The following is an 18052-nucleotide window of genomic DNA, read 5'->3' on the forward strand; positions in this document are numbered from 1 at the left end:
CCCTTCCCACACTTATACCATTATTATTCCCCTTTACTATAGGGAACTGAGTATCAAAATCACTCCCTCTCTCAGATCCACAGTAGTATGTGTAAAATAGAACACACTTAGAAAGCAGACCACTTACATTTTACTATGGTGCTTTTAACCCCCTGGGATTCTTCCATTGATATGCTCCAAACATTTGCAGCTTACTCTCCTTTACCTTGCATAGTGATCCATGGGGGATGAAAACAAAATCTTCCCTGTAAAGCTTTTTCAAAAGCTAAACAATCATGTCCTCCCGATTTCTGATTTTGTGAACCCCTTATAAGTTTATCCTTCACATGAATAAGGTATGCCTGGCTAGGTTCAATTCACTGTTCCCTATTAAGCTTTAATGGACACCATGATACATAAAACTACAAGTCTTTGTTATAGTGCTTTATCTAAAGCTGGCTATTTTCTTCTCAGCAGTCCCTCTTTAGTCCTTTGTAAAACATCTTTGCCTCTTAGAAGAAGCATACGCTTGACTCGCATGCCTTCTGTAGCACATACAGCTCTGCACAAAATACTAGGCACAAGAAAATATACTGTCCTTTTTAAAACTCTCTTCCCATTCAGCACTTGCAAAATGCTTTAGTAACAAGCCATCCTCCAGCAACTAGCATGTAGGTCCTAGTTCTGATTTTGCCTTTGCATTACACATTCAAACCTTCATGGAAAGGCAACAATTCTCAGTCAGATCTTCTCCGTGTAAGGTCTGTCCTTGTGTACTTATTTATGCACCCCCAATTTTGCATTGTGCCATCTTCTACCTCTGTTATGCAGAAACAAATGTGCTTTTAGGCCTTCCTCTTCCTTCCTCTAGCTACCACAGAGCCTGATAAAGATCTCTTTAGGAAAAGGACACACATGGAAAAATTAAGCAGAAAATAACTGTCCCTCCTAAGGTCCAGACTGAACTCATGAATATTTCTCACTTAGAGAAAATAAATAATTTCATTTACTGATATTTCTATAATATCTTTTAAACACAATCTAAGTGGCACCCTTATGTTTCATTTAAATAGTAGAGAAATTCCAGAAACAGAACTGGAAAATCCAAAACTATCCTTAAGAAAAGGAGCAGCTACCCTGCACCAATAAACAGCCCAGCACTAACAACCTAATGTGCCTACTACTTCAGGCAGGTCTTTTCTTCATCTTCATCAGATATTTATCATAATGAAGTTCTCTATAATGGATTTCTGAGTGTCAGAGAGCCCAATAGAAACACCAAAACATGAAAACATTTTACTGACCACTTTCATGATGGGAGGAAAAGCAGAGGGGCAAAGGGAGAGTAGCAAGGGAAATGGAGACAAGTGAAACCTGCGCCAACAATGCCTTTAAAGACTTTACTGTCCTTTTGGTTTTATTATTTGATGCACTATTTAAAACCAGTCAGTTAGTATTGTATTTGCTACGTTGTTTTTCTTTTGTAATGCTGCACTCTACATGAAAGGAAAAACATTTTCACAGTTGGAAGTGCAACCTTTCATCAACATAGATGCAGCCTGAATCAGCTTCAGAGTAGAAAGTAAGGTGTCAACGGTATGACGCATTTTAATAAAACTGAACAATATTCACTCTTAAAAGAAGGTCTTAATATCAGTACATTGTAAATCCACAGACCATGGCTCACGAAATTGAACTTCCATATGCTGTGCGATTATGCATCTTTTTTCTGTGTGTAAAAAGCCTTTTTAAGCTGTTATCTGACTACAGTAATTGCCACTTAAATTGATCCACGTCAACAAAACCTGGATCCCTGGAGATTCTCACCTAGAAGTCTGCTCATGGAAGGGGCTAACAGAATGCCTGTGCATCTGAGACTACTTCAGCATTTTCTCAAGCAGCCAGCTGCATGAATAGTTTTCCCCTGTCATTATTTAATACACTGAGGCAGGCTGCAACCCATTTGGCAGTCCTCCCTGAAGAAGTATCTGTGGAAATTTATTTGCTTTGCCCACCCCCATTTTTAATGCAGTCACCTAAAGCTTGCCCTAGAAGTTTTTGTAGCAGGTCTAAAATTTTAGTAGGCCAAGCAAAAGTGGACAGCACATCCTGTAAAATGGTTTCATTCTCCACCAAGAAAGGAATGACAGTGGTTTTAACACAGAACAGTTCTCCCACATCACAAGAATCAGAGTACTGCCAAAAGGAAAGGGTTATAAAGAGAGTGAAAAATCCACAAGACAATCTAAGGCCAGTTTCTTTATGATGCACATTATGTTACACCATCCTGGGTGGGTACCAGCTCCTTCTTTGAAGATTACTCAAAATGCTTTACAAAATCATTTTAAATCATCCTCTAGGGGTCTTTAGTTTGAAAATTGGTAGAGAAGACAAACCAGTCTCCATAGCCTTGTATTTGAAGGAGAAGAAGAAAGATTTTTATGCAGCGGATGATATAAGGTAGCCAAGACATGGATCTGATGGAAAAGGGAAATTCCTAATGACCATCATTTAAAAGTACAGAGATTGCCTTTTGTGCAAACCCAGCTTAATAACAGGGACTGGAAGTCCACTGAAACACATCTGTAGTTAATGAAAGCTCTCTATTAACAGTGAAGGAAGAATTTAACTCAAAGCTTTTCTGTAGGACTTCTCAACTTCCCGCTTTACTTAGAGCAGACTGTTGTGATACATTGTGACTTCACACAGTGGGTATTAAGTGAGTTAATTCAAAGGAGCTGAAACCTCATTGATCCTAATTGAAAGCAATACACCCAACCAAATAGTTTTCTACCCCATCTGCTCTGGCCTGCCACCAGCTATTCAATACAAGAGAATTAATAGTTTCAGATATTCTAACAGACCCAATAAAAGCACTCATTTAAGCAGGACTGCATTAACAAAGTGAAAAACCAAGGGCAAAATGGGTTCAAATGGAGCATTTTACTCCTAGTTGGCTTTAACAAAGCTGAATAATGCTTATTCTGACTTTTTATGTGCAAGACTTGATAAACTGAATGAGAAGGCACTCAATGATCAGTCAACGAGCATTGATGAATGGTCATTAGGACCCCACCAATCTCAGGGAAGGCCATTCCACAAAGTGGCACACCAGCTTGAAAGGGCGGACTCACTAATGTCCAGATTTCCCCGCTTGCTTGTTCCACTTTCACTTTCAGACCACTGGCCACCAAATGAGGCTGACATATTGGAAAATAATCTTTTATGGACGAGTGGTAAATAAAAATGGAGGCATTAGCTGGGCTTTCAAATTCAAATCTACTAGTTTTGTCAGCCCCAAAACGTTTTGATTTTCCACCCAGCTGGAAGCTATTAGTGTTTTCTTAAGGCATCCCACTGACAGGGCAAACCCACCTAATGTGTGAGCTGTGGAGTACAGGGGACAACCACTGATGCGGGGCACAGGGGACAACCACTTCTGGATGCTTTCTTAACTTTATTCAGTTGACTGTCCTACCACAGTACAGTAAAGGCAACACCTTCAGGAGAAGCTCACTAATTCCTTGCTGCTCAAGTACCTCTGATTGCCTGGTGCAATGGCAGCCCACCAAAGCCTGTAATGGGACCCTCAGTGAAACATTTTCCGTGATACTGTACCCAGCCTCCCTTGGTTTTACTGCACTACCACAAAAGGCTCAAGCTACGCAAGAAAGGCACTTCTCTATAAACTTTGCTTGGAAATGGAATTTAAATATTCCAATAAGATATGTGCTTATCTGTTAACAGCAGCTCTTTACGCATGCAACACAAAACATTTGCCAGATAACACTAAACATTTCCCTAAGCATTTCCTTATTGGCAAGGCTTTCTGGACTTCTGAAAAAAGACAAATGAGACATTTAAAACATACATTGCTCTGTGAAACACAGACTAATTGAAATTACCTACACAAATCAAACACTGAGCAGTTGAAAGATAGTCACCAAGGTGGGAAGAAAATATTCTTCATCGTCTAAGACAAACTGTTCATGATGTTTCCTCAAGTACTGGATTAAATTCATTGGAATTGAGAAAGCATTCATGTCTTTTCAGTTAAGAAAACTTGTAAGGTAAGTTATATCCATATTTCAGCAATATTACAAAGAGTATTTTGAATCATCTGTTGAGAAAATGCAGCCTTGACAATGCATTAAACTTAACAACCTAGACTGCCTATTGCTTTTTGATCCAAAAAACCCCAAAAATTAATTCTTGTTGAACACACAGAAATTCCAGTGTCATTTTGAGTGCATTTCAGGTTTTAAAACAATGAAAATATAGATTACGACCTAACATGAAAGAATAGTGCCACAAGAAATTAACTGACTCAGAATGGGAGGGACAACATTCAGGCCTTAAAGAATGCATGCTCTTTTGCTCTCTATATACATTTTAATAAGAACAGTCACATGGACAACAAACACACATATAAGTGTACCTGTCTTGGGTCTTGGGGTCTATTTTCTTTCACTAGATCTAGGCTAAACAAGTTTTGCCTCACATTTTAATTAAATATTATATTTTCTATAATGTGGGTAAAGTAAATTAGAATTGACTGCTAATTTTTATCATCATTTGACTTCAAAGAAAATTACCACACCATCTGTGCATAGACACCACTCATGCACTTTAGAAAATTTGATATTGATTTGAAAATATTTCTGAAAGAAAATACCAATGATGCAGTCTCACTAACAGAGAAAGAACACATTCAGTGTGACCTGGAGAAGCCAGGAAGAGAATATCTGCTTCTGCTGAACTATGGCCATATTTTAAGATACAAAAAGAAGGGTAGAGGGGGGCAGTGAAGGAAAAAAAGGGTTTCAAGCTATCAGTTGCTTTTTGACTTGAAGCTCAGGGTTTTTGTTCATTTAACATGGGTAGGGAAACTCCTCCTGCTGTAGCGTATTAACCCATGTTTTGACCTCTAATCAATGTTTTTTCAATGTATAGGATCTTCATAATAAAGATAATGTAGGGCATATTTGTGTGAAAGTGTATCTACCACTAGCCATAAATTTGAGCCTTGCATTTTTCTCTGTAACATGTCAATATTTGTGACACAAACTAAACATATTTTATTCATTTGACAAGGATTGTTACATTATATTGAAAACTTTTGTTTCAATGTCACCACCTCCCCATTTTGACTGATGGCGAGTTAGTTTTGTTAAAATGCATGGGGTGATAGCGTATGCTCCAGTGAACTTTCCCTCCTCTCAGCACCAGAGACAAAAACCTGCAGCTCTGCTCTGTGCTGGCAGCCATCTGGCCAGCTTTCTCTCAATGCCTGCCCCACACCACACTGCAGGCAAAATTTCAGGGCTCTAGAGCTCTGTGGAGCTATTCATGACATACCAATTTCACATTTTCTGCTTGTATGCTTGCAACAATAAATGCTAATGAGGACTATGAATGACATTTTTAAAGACAATAAAAAGGTCTCTAAATCCCTTGCATATGGAGACACTATTTTCTAAACTTCACCTTCTGTTAGGGAGCCATTACACTCTAAAGGAAAAGAATAACCTAAGAAGAACAATGAGATGATCAAAGCCCAACCAAGTCCTTAAGAATTCCAAAGAAAACAATGTTTGCAAAGCTATCTTAATGAGAGACAGATTTTATGCTGATGTACAGCACTAACACTTAAGCATAGTAACTCTCTTTTTCGATAACACTGCTACTTCTCATCGAGGGGCTCAGAACTGGGGGGAGGGGGGGGGAAAGTCATAGCAAATCCTCCCTTTCACTGATCACATATAACTCTACAAGCCACAGACTTGTCAGCAATTACTAATCTCTAGATGAGTCTGAGAATACTCTAAATAAGCCCCAGAATAAACTGTAATTACTAATGGATTTGGAATGCTACATTTTCATAGAGATCTCTGTGCTGACAAATTGTAGCCAAGACAAATATCAAATTATATTTTCTTTCCACAAATCTGCCTATTGCAATGCTATTGCTAAGAGAAAGAATGGAGAAAAGGGAGAAAGGAAAGAGAGAAAGGAAAGAGAGAAAGGAAGAAAGGAAAGAAAGGAAGAAAGGAAAGAAAGGAAAGAAAGGAAAGAAAGGAAAGAAAGGAAAGAAAGGAAAGAAAGGAAAGAAAGAAAGGAAGAAAGAAAGGAAGAAAGGAAGGAAGAAAGGAAGAAAAAAGGAGAGAGAGAAAGAACAAAAGAAACAAAAGAATGAAGTTGCCTTTACTCTGAGAAATGTCTTTTATATTAAAGACAACTTCCCCTTATTAGGAAAATTAAAAGCACTTCCAGGAAAAACCACGAGGTGGAGCAAATACACAGCAATACAAACCATTTATTTATGCTCATACTGCCATTTTCAACAGGGGGAAAATGGTTTATATGCAAATATTTTTACCTATTGACCTCCCTTCTTCACCCTTTTGTCATACAATAATCAACTTGTAGTTATTTACTGCATTTATAATGGCACAAAAACTTTGTTCAAAGGGGCCTTCACACAAAGTTACTGTTCCTGATGAGCTCAATAGGAATTTGCAAACCACAGCAGTTATCAGAAATATAAGGGAAATTAAAGAACTGTATTATTCAACGCATCTATATATAATTTTTTCCCAACAATACAGGGATATGGTTGTGCTAGCAAAACACACTGAAAAGTACCCAGAAAATAAAGCTTAGTCTTACATCAGGTAGCAAAATCTTTGCATTGGCCTCCACTATAATGGGCTGGAAACCTGGCCATTCTGCATGTCTGGTGGTGTTTTTTATACACACAGTAGTGCCCATAACATCACAGCAGTGCCATTGAACAGCATGTTGGTGTTTACTATTAATGCTTTATTTTAGTATGACATCTGTCAACTACTGATTAATTTCAAGAGGGCAAGTGAATGAGGCCTGTAAATAAATATTTCAGCATATCTAGGACAGCTAAGTATTATTTCTCCATTTAAATTATTTGCTTTCCAGAGTCAGGTGAGAAAGTCACCTCATCATCAAGTATTTTCTGTTTCCGTGATGAATTAGGAGGTCTAATGGAACAAAGGCGGGGGGGGGAACGGGGACAGATTTCTACATGAAGAGAACTAAGTCCAAACAGAACAGTCCTTCTTTTATGGATGAGTTTTCTCACAGTTGTAATAGGACAACCCACTGGCAGACCCTGTAATTGCTAAAATGCCAAGCAGTATTGCCAAATGAACTGCTCTAATGCAGTTCAGCATCTGGAAACACAGCAGAACCAGTACACAGATTCATTCAACCCTTGATGACAGAAAAGCATTACCGTTTTTTTAAGTGACAAAAGGAAGGTGCTGATTTTAGTCAAATCTTTTTCTTTCCATGGTTTCCTTAGTTATAACTTCCATCACATTTTTCTCTCACTTTTCTAATCACTGTCCTTTGTTTTCTCTCTGCCACCACATCTACTCCTAAATTCAAAAATCTGGGGCCACCCTCTCTCTGCTACACATCTCCTCTTCTCCAGCTCACTACATGACCTGCCTCTGCTCCAGCTGCCTTGGACATTTATCTTCTCCCACCTCCACCAAACCTTGGCAGCTGAAATAAGTTCCAGAATTTCAAGGTGTGAGTATTACCATAAAATATTACCCACAATTAGCACATAAACTGAATAGCAACGACCAACACTGAGGGAAAAACACCGTGTCAGTTAGGTTTCCATTACAAAACTAAGCCAGAATGGTATTCACTTAAAGTGCTATTGAAGAAGCACATCCAAGTCCCTGGAAGGACCATGTGTTGACCTAATATCTGTGATTCTAGCCTGCCCAGATGAATTCCATCATAGCTAAGGAAAATTAAAATACAAAATCTTTGTTTAAGAACTGGGAGGAGCCTTGAGGAACACAGACCTGTAAATATAACTTCATCTAATTGTGTTGTACTCCACATGGTGCTTCATTGTAACCATTCAGAAGAGAAGCAGAAAAACGCAGAGGTGATTATGAAGTGGAATTTCATACCAAGAGCAAATTATACCACTTTACACTAGAAGAACATCTGCAAAGAGAAGCAGTAAATGTTTGGGCACAATGCAAGGGGCCAGTTTTAATAAAGCCCAAACCATCTTGGGAACTATTATCCGCAAGAACTTTCCTTAAGCAAGATTATCACAGCAGAGGATTGTGGAGATGGACAAGATATTTTTTTTAAGTGAATGCTGATTTAAAACCATTGTCACCAAGGAATTTTTGAGTGGCAACCCCAATGTAAAGGCTAACACTTGTTATTTTCAAGGAGGCTCTAGACAGCCAATGGGTAGGAGGAAAGATAATGTGGTGGCTGTTGTCACCACAAATCCACGGAGAACTTTTCATTTAATGGACTGCTGGCTGAGGTGGGCAGTGGTTGGCTAGAGGTCATGGACAGTTCATTGGATTATAAACTCTGCAAAAAAAATTTTAAAAAACATTTAAAAAATTTTAAAAAAACCACTGGAAAAGAGGGACACAACTTATGTGACTTGTAAAGGTTAAACTAACAGACAGTGCTTTCGTAGAGACAATTTTCCTCATATGTACAAACCCTGTACATGTGTCGTGTTCCACTCAGGAATATGAGACTGACCACAATGCATAAACCATCTTTTTTTTTTTTATCCTACGGATATAAGTAATGCTTATTTAAATTAGGGCTTCTTTACAATATGACAGGACAGACACTTAAAACTACATGTCTAAGTAATCCACTTTTACTTAAAGGCACTCTTACACCAGAGTAACCTAGGGAGTTTGTACTAAAGAAAGGGGCTTGATTCTAAAGGTGAAGGATTATTGTACATATTTAAGAGTTCATTAGATCACAATTATCAATCTGATAACACTGTAACAGCTCTTTGTTGAACCATCCCCTGAAAATCCTTTTCAGAGAGGGGATTAGTGTTACAATAAATGACAATGACTCTTTGGGACCTGCTCTGTAGGTGACTCCTGGACTGCATATGCATATGCACATTGAAGGCTACCTCTCTCACTCGAGGGTACCCAAAATCTTACCTGGCAATGTCTGCATGCAAGAAGAAAAGTATGCCCTTAACATTTGTATTATAAATTTCCAATTAAATATTAACAGGGAAAATCTAACTGCTTGAAAGATTTCAAGCTCACCTACAAAGCATCCAAAATCTCTAGCACATGAATATGTTTGCTGAGCCTGTGGGCATAACTCTACAGGCTGGACCAAAAGCCTTCCGAATGAATGCAAATGAAACCTTAGTTAATTTTCAGCTCTCCTTCTCTACTCCTGCAACCACAAATATCTTTCTTGGACCAGCTTCTGCCCACAACAATAAAAGGCAACAGTCACAGGCAATGCTCAGTTTGGCTGGAAGGCCTTATTAATTATGTTCCCTCCTTCTACTACTTGTACCTGGTGATCTTAAATTCTACCTGTGCAACTATTTACACCTCTATGTAATGAACTTAATTATTGAATTGTACAAATAACTGTAATATTCTTCACTTATCATTCAAACAAGAAATTGTACTTTAGTTCTTTACACACATATAAAAAAACCCCAAAACAAAACCAAAAACAAACTAACAAAATAAAACCAGACAAAAGCTAAAACAAACAAAAACCCCAAAGAAATTAAATAAACAAACAAAAACCGAAACAACCAAACACCTGTCCGAGGCCTTTGTCTATGTAAACATACAGTTTCTTTCAGCTATAGGCAGGACCTTTACATCCCAATGAACACTATTCATCTATGGACCCAAACCTGCCTGTGACCACAACAAACAGCAGCTATAACTGACCTTACCCCAGCACTTTAAAACTGAACAGCAAACTGGGCATCTAAGAAAATCACATGAATAATGAGGATGGAAGCATTGACAGCTGCCGTTACTGTTTTAATGGGCCAGAAACAAACACTAGCTTGGTTTGAATCCAGGGGACAAAGAAAAATAATACTGCCAAGCACACTTAAAAGGACAAGCTTAATATGCCAAGCATGATGATTCTATAGATGATAACAACAAAAAATACTATTTTCAAAAGTTTAACTGTTGCTTAGAACAAAATCTACCTCAAATAATTTGATTTGATTTCTGAAAATAAGAGATCAAGCAAGAGAAAAAATAAATAAAAAAAAAAGTATGCACATTCAGAAGCAAAAGGGTTAATGTTTTGTTCCAGTCAGTGTTACAACAATGCCAGAATTACAAGGGAAAGACTAAAAAGAGCCAATTTTTTTGTCTTTATTATTATTATTATTCTTTAAAAAAAAAATAAAAAAAAATAAAGTCATGCCTATCTGTCACAGGGCTGTCCGGGCTGGAAGAACCGGCAGGAACCTCAAATTCCTGACCAAACCCTCTTCCACACAATGCCTCCTGAATGGAAGGAACCGAGGCCCGGCAGAGATAGCCCCCTGTCAGGAACCAGCCCTGACGTTTGCGGACAGACGGGGCTGGCCTCGCAGGATGTCAGAGCAGCAAACTGCTGCTCGAGATACTGGGTTTTCACACACTCCCAGCCTGGATGTTTTGCTCTTCAGGTAATTAAACAAGGAAACGGGGCTGATGTGTACGAGTCTGACCCCTGCGCGGCGGCTCCGCGGTTCTGCACATCCACTTCCTCACCCGCAGAGCCTTCCACTGCTGCTCCTGCCTCTGCACACCCGCCTCCAAAACAAATCCTCCTGGAAATGTCTGCTGCTATTCCCTCCCTCCCCCACCCCCACTTCACGAAGGGCTAAATTATTTGCTCTGTTCCACGCACCTTGATTTCTCATAAAAAGAAGGGAAAAAATGAAAGAAATGGGTAGGTACTTGGCTGCAGCAGCTGTTCTTCAGCCAGCCATTCAAAATATTAAATTTACTGGGGGGAGAGGAGGAGCAGAGAAAAAAAATGAGGCACGGGATTCCCAAATTAATGTTTCGTTTAAGGTTACTCAAAAATATCCTGAAACATATTGCCTATTTGTCCAGCCAACAACCAGACATTCACTTATTTAGAAATAAAATTATTCGGATTTAAGCATTATTGAAGAGTCTTTGTCTTAAAAGAGGACAGAAATCATAGACCTAGGCATTAGAAAAAATAGACCAGTGTTTTCTCTCTCTGTTTTCCCAAATTTCAGAAATGGGAAAGGGCAGGTGTTGCCACCTATACTTGGCAGAAATCCCTGCACAGGGCTGCTCTGTGACTGACCTAGTTTCTACGCTCTTTAAAGGCTATTTAAACAAAAATTATTTTTAAAAAAGGTAACACATTCCTACTTCTTTCTGAAAAATCCGCAGAATAGAGTATTGGCTGAAAAGAGAAGAGCTCAGAAGAAAGAGGAGTACAAAAGCATGCCTGCTTGTCTGTGTTCGACACAAAGAACATTAAATGAAAACAACTGGCACGCTGCCAAATTCCTATACAGGCAAAGAGATTCAAATAAATTGATTTCACGCATCACACTGACCTGGGATCAGTGAGCAGTGGTACAATACACTTGCTGCTCCATGTGGGGCAAAGCCCATTAACGTTATCAGAGACACATTACATTGAGGGAGAGCGGGGAGTGGGGGGGGGGGGTGGCACAGGGAAGGAACCTAAAACTCTGCAAATTCGGAGGGGAAAAAAAATCCCTTTGAAAAAGGAACTTGAACTGGAGCACTTCGTTTCAGTTTACCAATAAATACATCATAATGCAAGATCTTGTCCTCTGCTCACCCGAAAGGTTTCAAAGATCGTATTTTCAAATTAAAATAAATACTCATGTCAAACACACACACTCCCCTCACATTCTACTTTTAACACAGTTGTTCTCAAACTCACTTATTCTCTGTAAATTTCCTCCCTTCCCCATCCGCTAGCATTCTATATAGATTATGGGTTATTTTCTTTGTACTTCAAAAGCTGGACTCCTGCCCAGGATACTTTTACTGGCTCACAAAGCAAGGAGGAGAAAGCAACCACTGCTCTCAACTGGCCCAAATCAACCTGACCTAGAGAGAAAAATGCTTTATTTGCAAGGTAGCAGCGAGCAGGGCACCAGTATCCTTTGCAGTCATTCATACATGCTCCCACATACCAGGAAGCTGTCTCCAAACCAGTATTTTGAATTTCACTTTCCTACTAATGAGAAATAACCCATATTTGCTGTGGAATCTCTCCTTGTCATCCTGGCTTTGTTTTTCATTATGCTTTCTCACACTCCAATCAAGAGCAATGCCAGCAAGCCACAGGTGTGCACCACATGAACAGATGAAATTCTGATTGGAAGGACAACTCACTGTCTATAATACACTTGCTTACTCTTTTGCATCTGTGGCATGTTTGAAGGGGACTTTATTATTTTCGCTGTAATACTTAAGATACATTGGTAAGCAAACAATTGTTTTGAAGATAAAAAAGGAAGCCAAGAGAAGATGACTTTGCAATAGCAAAACAAAGATGAGGATGCTTGAAAGGGGTGACATCAGCAGAAACAGTGATTGGTACAAGAGGCCATTGCTTCAAGGGGGCAATAGACTCAAAACACTTTTTATTTGCCTTTTACTCCATTTAGGTTTCAAATAGCAAGTCAAATCTTCTTGGGCACAGCAAAGTCCATATTAAGTTAAGCTCAAACAGTGTTGGCTTCATCTCTAATAACTCACTGAAATTTAAAATAAAATAAATGCTGAAAATGTGGAGCTTCTTTGCCATTTAAGACTAAAATTTTTGTGCATGCCACAGTCACCTCAATTCAAGTAAATGTCAAAATGGGAATGGCCAAAGATCTAAGAACTGTTAACCACCACTGATCACTCTCTAAGAGCTACAAAGCAGTTTTGAATTCTTCATTACCACAGTGAAAACTACACAATATTGTTAACTCTGTAAGAGATGTCACAGAGAAATTTGTTTATTTAGGTAAAAAGGTACAACTGATAGAACTACACAGGGAAAGGAATTATGCAGTACACAGCAACTTCACCATGACAGAGATGTGCCTGCACGCAGACAATATAGAGAGCACAACCTACACAACAGTGAACAAGAGGGATAAGGTACTGTTCCCTCCCTTTTATGAGTACGTCAGCAACCATCAGATCAGCTGGACTTTATAGAGATGAAGTGAATTCTAGTCATATCAATTCCCTTTCTTTAAATTAATGGTACTAGAAAATAAGCCTTTCTCCGAAGCTGTAGGAAATTTCCACTATCTTGCACATTCTCTGACAGCAATAAACCACAATAAACTTCCCATTAGTATGCCAGCACTTCATGCTTCAGGCATGACATCTTTACTTTTACATTTATTTATTTTTTAAATCATTTATGAAGATCCATATGGCAAAAGAAACCAACCAACAACCACCTGTACAGGGTACATTTGCACTTTGAAAAACAAGACTGTAGACAGTAAAAAGGAGAAAACAGTCAGAAGGTATACACTGCTAAATAAGCAAAATCAAAATACAAGAAGAAACCCTGCTAAGATTATTCATTCTCTTCCAATGCTGCCTGAGTACATAAAGGTCCCACAAGAGCATGTATTTCTTTTAAACTAGGAACCCAAGTTAGAATGCAAATTCATTTTTATTAGGATTTAATTTTTTTAAAATATGTTCACACTGGTGCACAAAACCTCAGGCCTGGCCCTTGCCACACAGTGATGTGCAGAGGCTCACGCTGGCTCTCTCAGATGTTCTCCATCTCTCCACACCCCGCAGGCAGAGCAGCATGGGCCATGGTGTCTCAGGTGGCAAAACAAGTAATCAAGGCTGAGCTACCTTTAAAACTATCCAGCACAAAGCTGAGATTAATCAGACACTATTCATCTTATTTTGGTACCACACTCTATCAAAGTTATGTCAGGCAACAGGGTCAAACACTGAGAAAGAAAGTTATCCAAGTGTTGGAAAGCACTTAAAACCAGTTTAGCAGTTTCTTGCCATCCAGACACACACCATTTTAGAAGAAAAACTGTAGTTACAGTAAAGACAGGAACAACTGTCATAGGTTATCTAGAATTTTTTTCCAGCAATACCAGATTTATTTTTCCAGTAAAAATCTTTGCACACAAGAAGCAGAAATATCCATTCACTTTATCATCTCGATAAAATTTATCACAGATTCCCAGTTTGATGCAACGAGTTTGCCAGAGGATTTCACTAAATTACAAACAACTGTTTTGCCAATGTGAATACAACTGTCTCTTAACCTGGTTGTAAATACTATTCCAATTCACAGTTCAGAAAACGTCACTATTTCCGCAACACAGCCAAGTAATATTGACATGACACATAAAGAGCAACTATGTCATTAAAAACACAAAAAGAACCCCAAAGTTAAAATATTCACATATATGTATTGAAGATTTTAGAAAAGTCATGACTAATGTAGTTTATTAGCATTGCAGTATTCTTTTCTCACTGGTATTAAATTAAGACAGCACCTTCCTTGATTTAGACAGACTCTTTGGAGCTAAAGGGAAAGATTCTTTTTTAATTACAGTTTACAAGACAAGGTACAGTCATTATATACTCACAAATAACTTCTAAAAGGTATTCACATTATAAAATCAAGTATTTTTCTGTTCCTTACCTTGACACAATTCAAAGTTCCCTTTTTTCCGGCAGTCACCTATCACTAAACTCAGTGCTCTCCAAGTGTTTCTTTTGACAGATATCATTCTCCACCAATCGCTCTGCTAATTTCCTCTTTCCTTTTCTGACTGGGACAGATGATATGTTCACCAGCCCAGAGATCAATCTTTTCTATTGACAACAACAAATGAAAAAGAAAAAAAAAAAAAAAAAAGAAAAAAAAAGAAGAAAAAAAAGCATATATCACAGCCTGTTTGAAGCACCACACCCCTTCATTTGCATGATAATAGTAGTCTTTTAAATAAAAAGGGAAGACAGAAACATTAATCTAAACCAAGTAACCACATTTTCTTAGCTAATATAAGGTAGTACTTTAAAACTGTATTAATTCTTCAACAAAGGTTGTTTCATAACTTGCTCAGTTAAAACAGCTGACATGTAGAAGGCAACAAATTAAGGTCAGCCTGTGTTCTACCTATTAGTTAATTCTGTAAAAATGCTTGGGTTTAAATACATTCATATAATATAAAATATGACATACTTTACCTGGTTCAACAGAAGCTCTAGAGAATCACTTATTAAATCAAAATGTTTACTAAAAATAGAGATCTTCCAATTTACAAGTCACTATACTAAATTGGATTTGTAAGTCATAACAGCAAACACATTTAAAGAAAGGCAGATCAAAAAGCTATTGATATATTTACAAATCATCTTCCCACTTCTGAAAAGGCAATTTCCCTCCCACTCCAACACCTAACAAACCTGTTTATTTGGGTTACACAAATACACTGTGATTTGTGTAAGTCTGTATCACAGGTGTCAGTTTTTCCAAGGCATTAATATGCTTTTCAGGGGTTCATAATTATGTCAAGACAAAGTTTTTTTCAGAGCCAAGCACACACAGTTATATACATGCTTCAATCTGCAACCACTATTCTAGTATTTTGGGGCATCAAGTTAAGCATGCACAAGGATCCAGCCGCAGCTCATGCATCTAACCCAGAATCCAGCCCCAACCCTCTTCTGGACCAGATCTTTCTTAAAAAAAAAAAAAAAAAAAAAAAAAAAAAGCATTGCCCAAGAGCATTTGCAAGAGATCACATTTGTGATTTTGCTAGAAATTGCAATCTTTCCCACAAACAAGCACCCTTCTCAAATCAAAACAAACCTTCCCAAGTTAAAGTTAAGGTTACAGAACAAAGGACGTCACAAAAGCCCTTTCTTTCTTTCCAGTGGTCATGGTCAGACATTTCCCCACAGTCCTGAGAGAAGCCAAAATTCCACTGATCTCAGTGAAAACAAGTGGTAAGGACTGCAGTGCTCTACCCGGAACTTGGCAACTGTAGAGCTCTCAAAGTGACACAACTGCCTCTGGCATTTGGAAAATAAACTCAAAAATGTGGTTAGGGCTCCACAACTTGGGTACATTAACTACTTTTAGAAATTTATTTTTATTTTGTATGTAATTCTCTAGTTGTCACAATGTTCTAACATAGGAAATAAATTTACCTTTCAGTTGTGCCCTAGCATGAATTGTGTATTTTTAAAATTGCCTACTAGACTTTTAATTTCCATCAATGTACACAGCAGTCTCTGAATTGTTGTTATTGTTTGATCTGATTTTTATGGTCATAAGCTCATGCCCCTACCAAAACTGAAAAATTCTCCACTGACTAAGTGGCCCTATTAATTTCACTGAGATAATTTAAACATTAAGTTTTCTACCAAGTGACAATAGCACAATCTGCCTAAATTCCTGTCTTATAGTGGAATATTAAATTAACATCCTATCTTAGATTCAGAGTTACACAGCCAACATCTGTAATGATATATTCATGTTTTGCTAACCTTTTCTAATTTGGCCACTAGAAACAATTATGGTCAAATATGTTAAACCATGTAATATATAAAAATTCAATACTTCTGTCTGCCAAATGGCATACTCCTTTTTCATGGCTGGTAAAAAATTTTAAACATCTTACCATAAAAATGTTATTATTTAAAAAAAAAAAGTCATCTACTTTACAATGAAGACATCACTTCAATTTGCTACTCTTCCTTTGTTTCAGGCCCACATTCATTTTCTTCTACATGCCACGTTTTCCAAAGTGATGGATGCATTTTGCTATACCCATTCTACACTAATCTCCTTCTTAAAATGTATTTTTGCTTCCTGAATTGTAAACTGCTGCTGTTCAAATGTACATGCAAAATTGTCTAATGTCTGAACTTCACTGAAAGCAGAATGCGTCAAACAATTTGTAGTCTTACATGAGTGTTATAAAAAAGGATCAACATGTTGCATTACCATGGAAATTTTGAAAAACATACTTTCCCAAACAAATATTACTTTTTCTCAATGGTATGAAGTAATGAAAACCACATGTGTAAATCTGCAATCCATGCAGTAGTTCAAGCTGTAGCTAATAGAAAATACAGAGAGTGAACTCTGCCATATAAAGGATTCTTGTTACAGAAATATAATGTGAAAACCAGATGCAGACAGAAAACCTTAATCACAGATGGGAATGTAATCACTGGCATACAGAATACTTTTTTGATCAATCTCAACCATATGAGAAATGTATTTATTTTCTAAGGAATGCAATAACTCTAGAGAGTCTTCTATTTGAATTCAGTTAACCTCATATTCACAGTGCTCTTATCTTATACGTGTAAAGAAGGGGGATACAACCTGAGCCAAGACTTTTAGAAGAGCCGTTGGCTCTGGCAAATCATTCTTGTATCAGCTTATCTTTCAAGGAATTAATAGGATGCAAAGACTACAAGTATCAGGATCAGCCTCAAATGAAACCAACCATTATTGTACTTCCTAGTTACTGCCAGAAATCCCTTCATCACCTAAGCACTTTAACAGTTAAATTTTCCCTTTAATATGTGGTTCTTCAGAAATATAATGCTAGGAGTAAGCACACTGTCGCACTCAAGTTCTGTGAATCAGAACTGGAGTCCTACAGCAAAGAATCTCCCTTTATAAAAGCTGAAGAGTCATCAGTTCAAAACCAAGTTTACCTGGGCTTCCTTCTAACTGCTGAAAGTCCCTGTGAATGCCCTCCACCCACACAGCTCTTGGGGGTTAGCAGGAAACAAAGGACCACAGCACAGGGCAGCTATCCAGCTACATCAAGAGTCTAAACTGCTGACTGCTTTCTACCAACTATCCAGACCAAGGTATCCTGACACTTTTCACTGCTGGTGACACCACTACTGCATTAGTAGCAAATGCATCATGTAAAATAGGTACTGATCAACACACTGCAATATATATTTAAAAAAAAAAAACAAAAAAACAAAAAGAACCACATCAAAACAAAAAACAAAACAATTTGTACAAGGAAGCAACACTTAAGAAAGAAAAGGCATCCAGAGAGGAGGTTTCCAGGGTCTTGGGTACCAGCAGTGGCAGTTTTACTTCCCGGCAGGGCCCAATCCCTGCTGCATCCAACTCCTGGATGCACCCAGTCTACCCAAGAATACACAGCACTGCCTGACTGTCAGAGTTCACAGCT

General features: G+C 38.0%; 1 protein-coding gene across 1 annotated transcript in view; it reads right to left on the bottom strand.

Moving 5' to 3' along the window:
• The window catches only part of RUNX1T1 (RUNX1 partner transcriptional co-repressor 1), a 91092-nt gene extending 76004 nt beyond the window's left edge, over positions 1-15088 (bottom strand). The window contains exon 1 of the mRNA XM_062502914.1: positions 14518-15088. Within this exon, the coding sequence (XP_062358898.1) occupies positions 14518-14605 (88 nt within the window). The 5' untranslated portion in view covers positions 14606-15088. The remainder of the gene's footprint in view (positions 1-14517) is intronic.
• Positions 15089-18052: the final 2964 nt, after the last annotated feature.

The sequence above is a fragment of the Cinclus cinclus genome, chromosome 1 (genome assembly GCF_963662255.1).
Source record: "Cinclus cinclus chromosome 1, bCinCin1.1, whole genome shotgun sequence".
NCBI classification, from domain to species: Eukaryota; Metazoa; Chordata; class Aves; order Passeriformes; family Cinclidae; genus Cinclus; species Cinclus cinclus.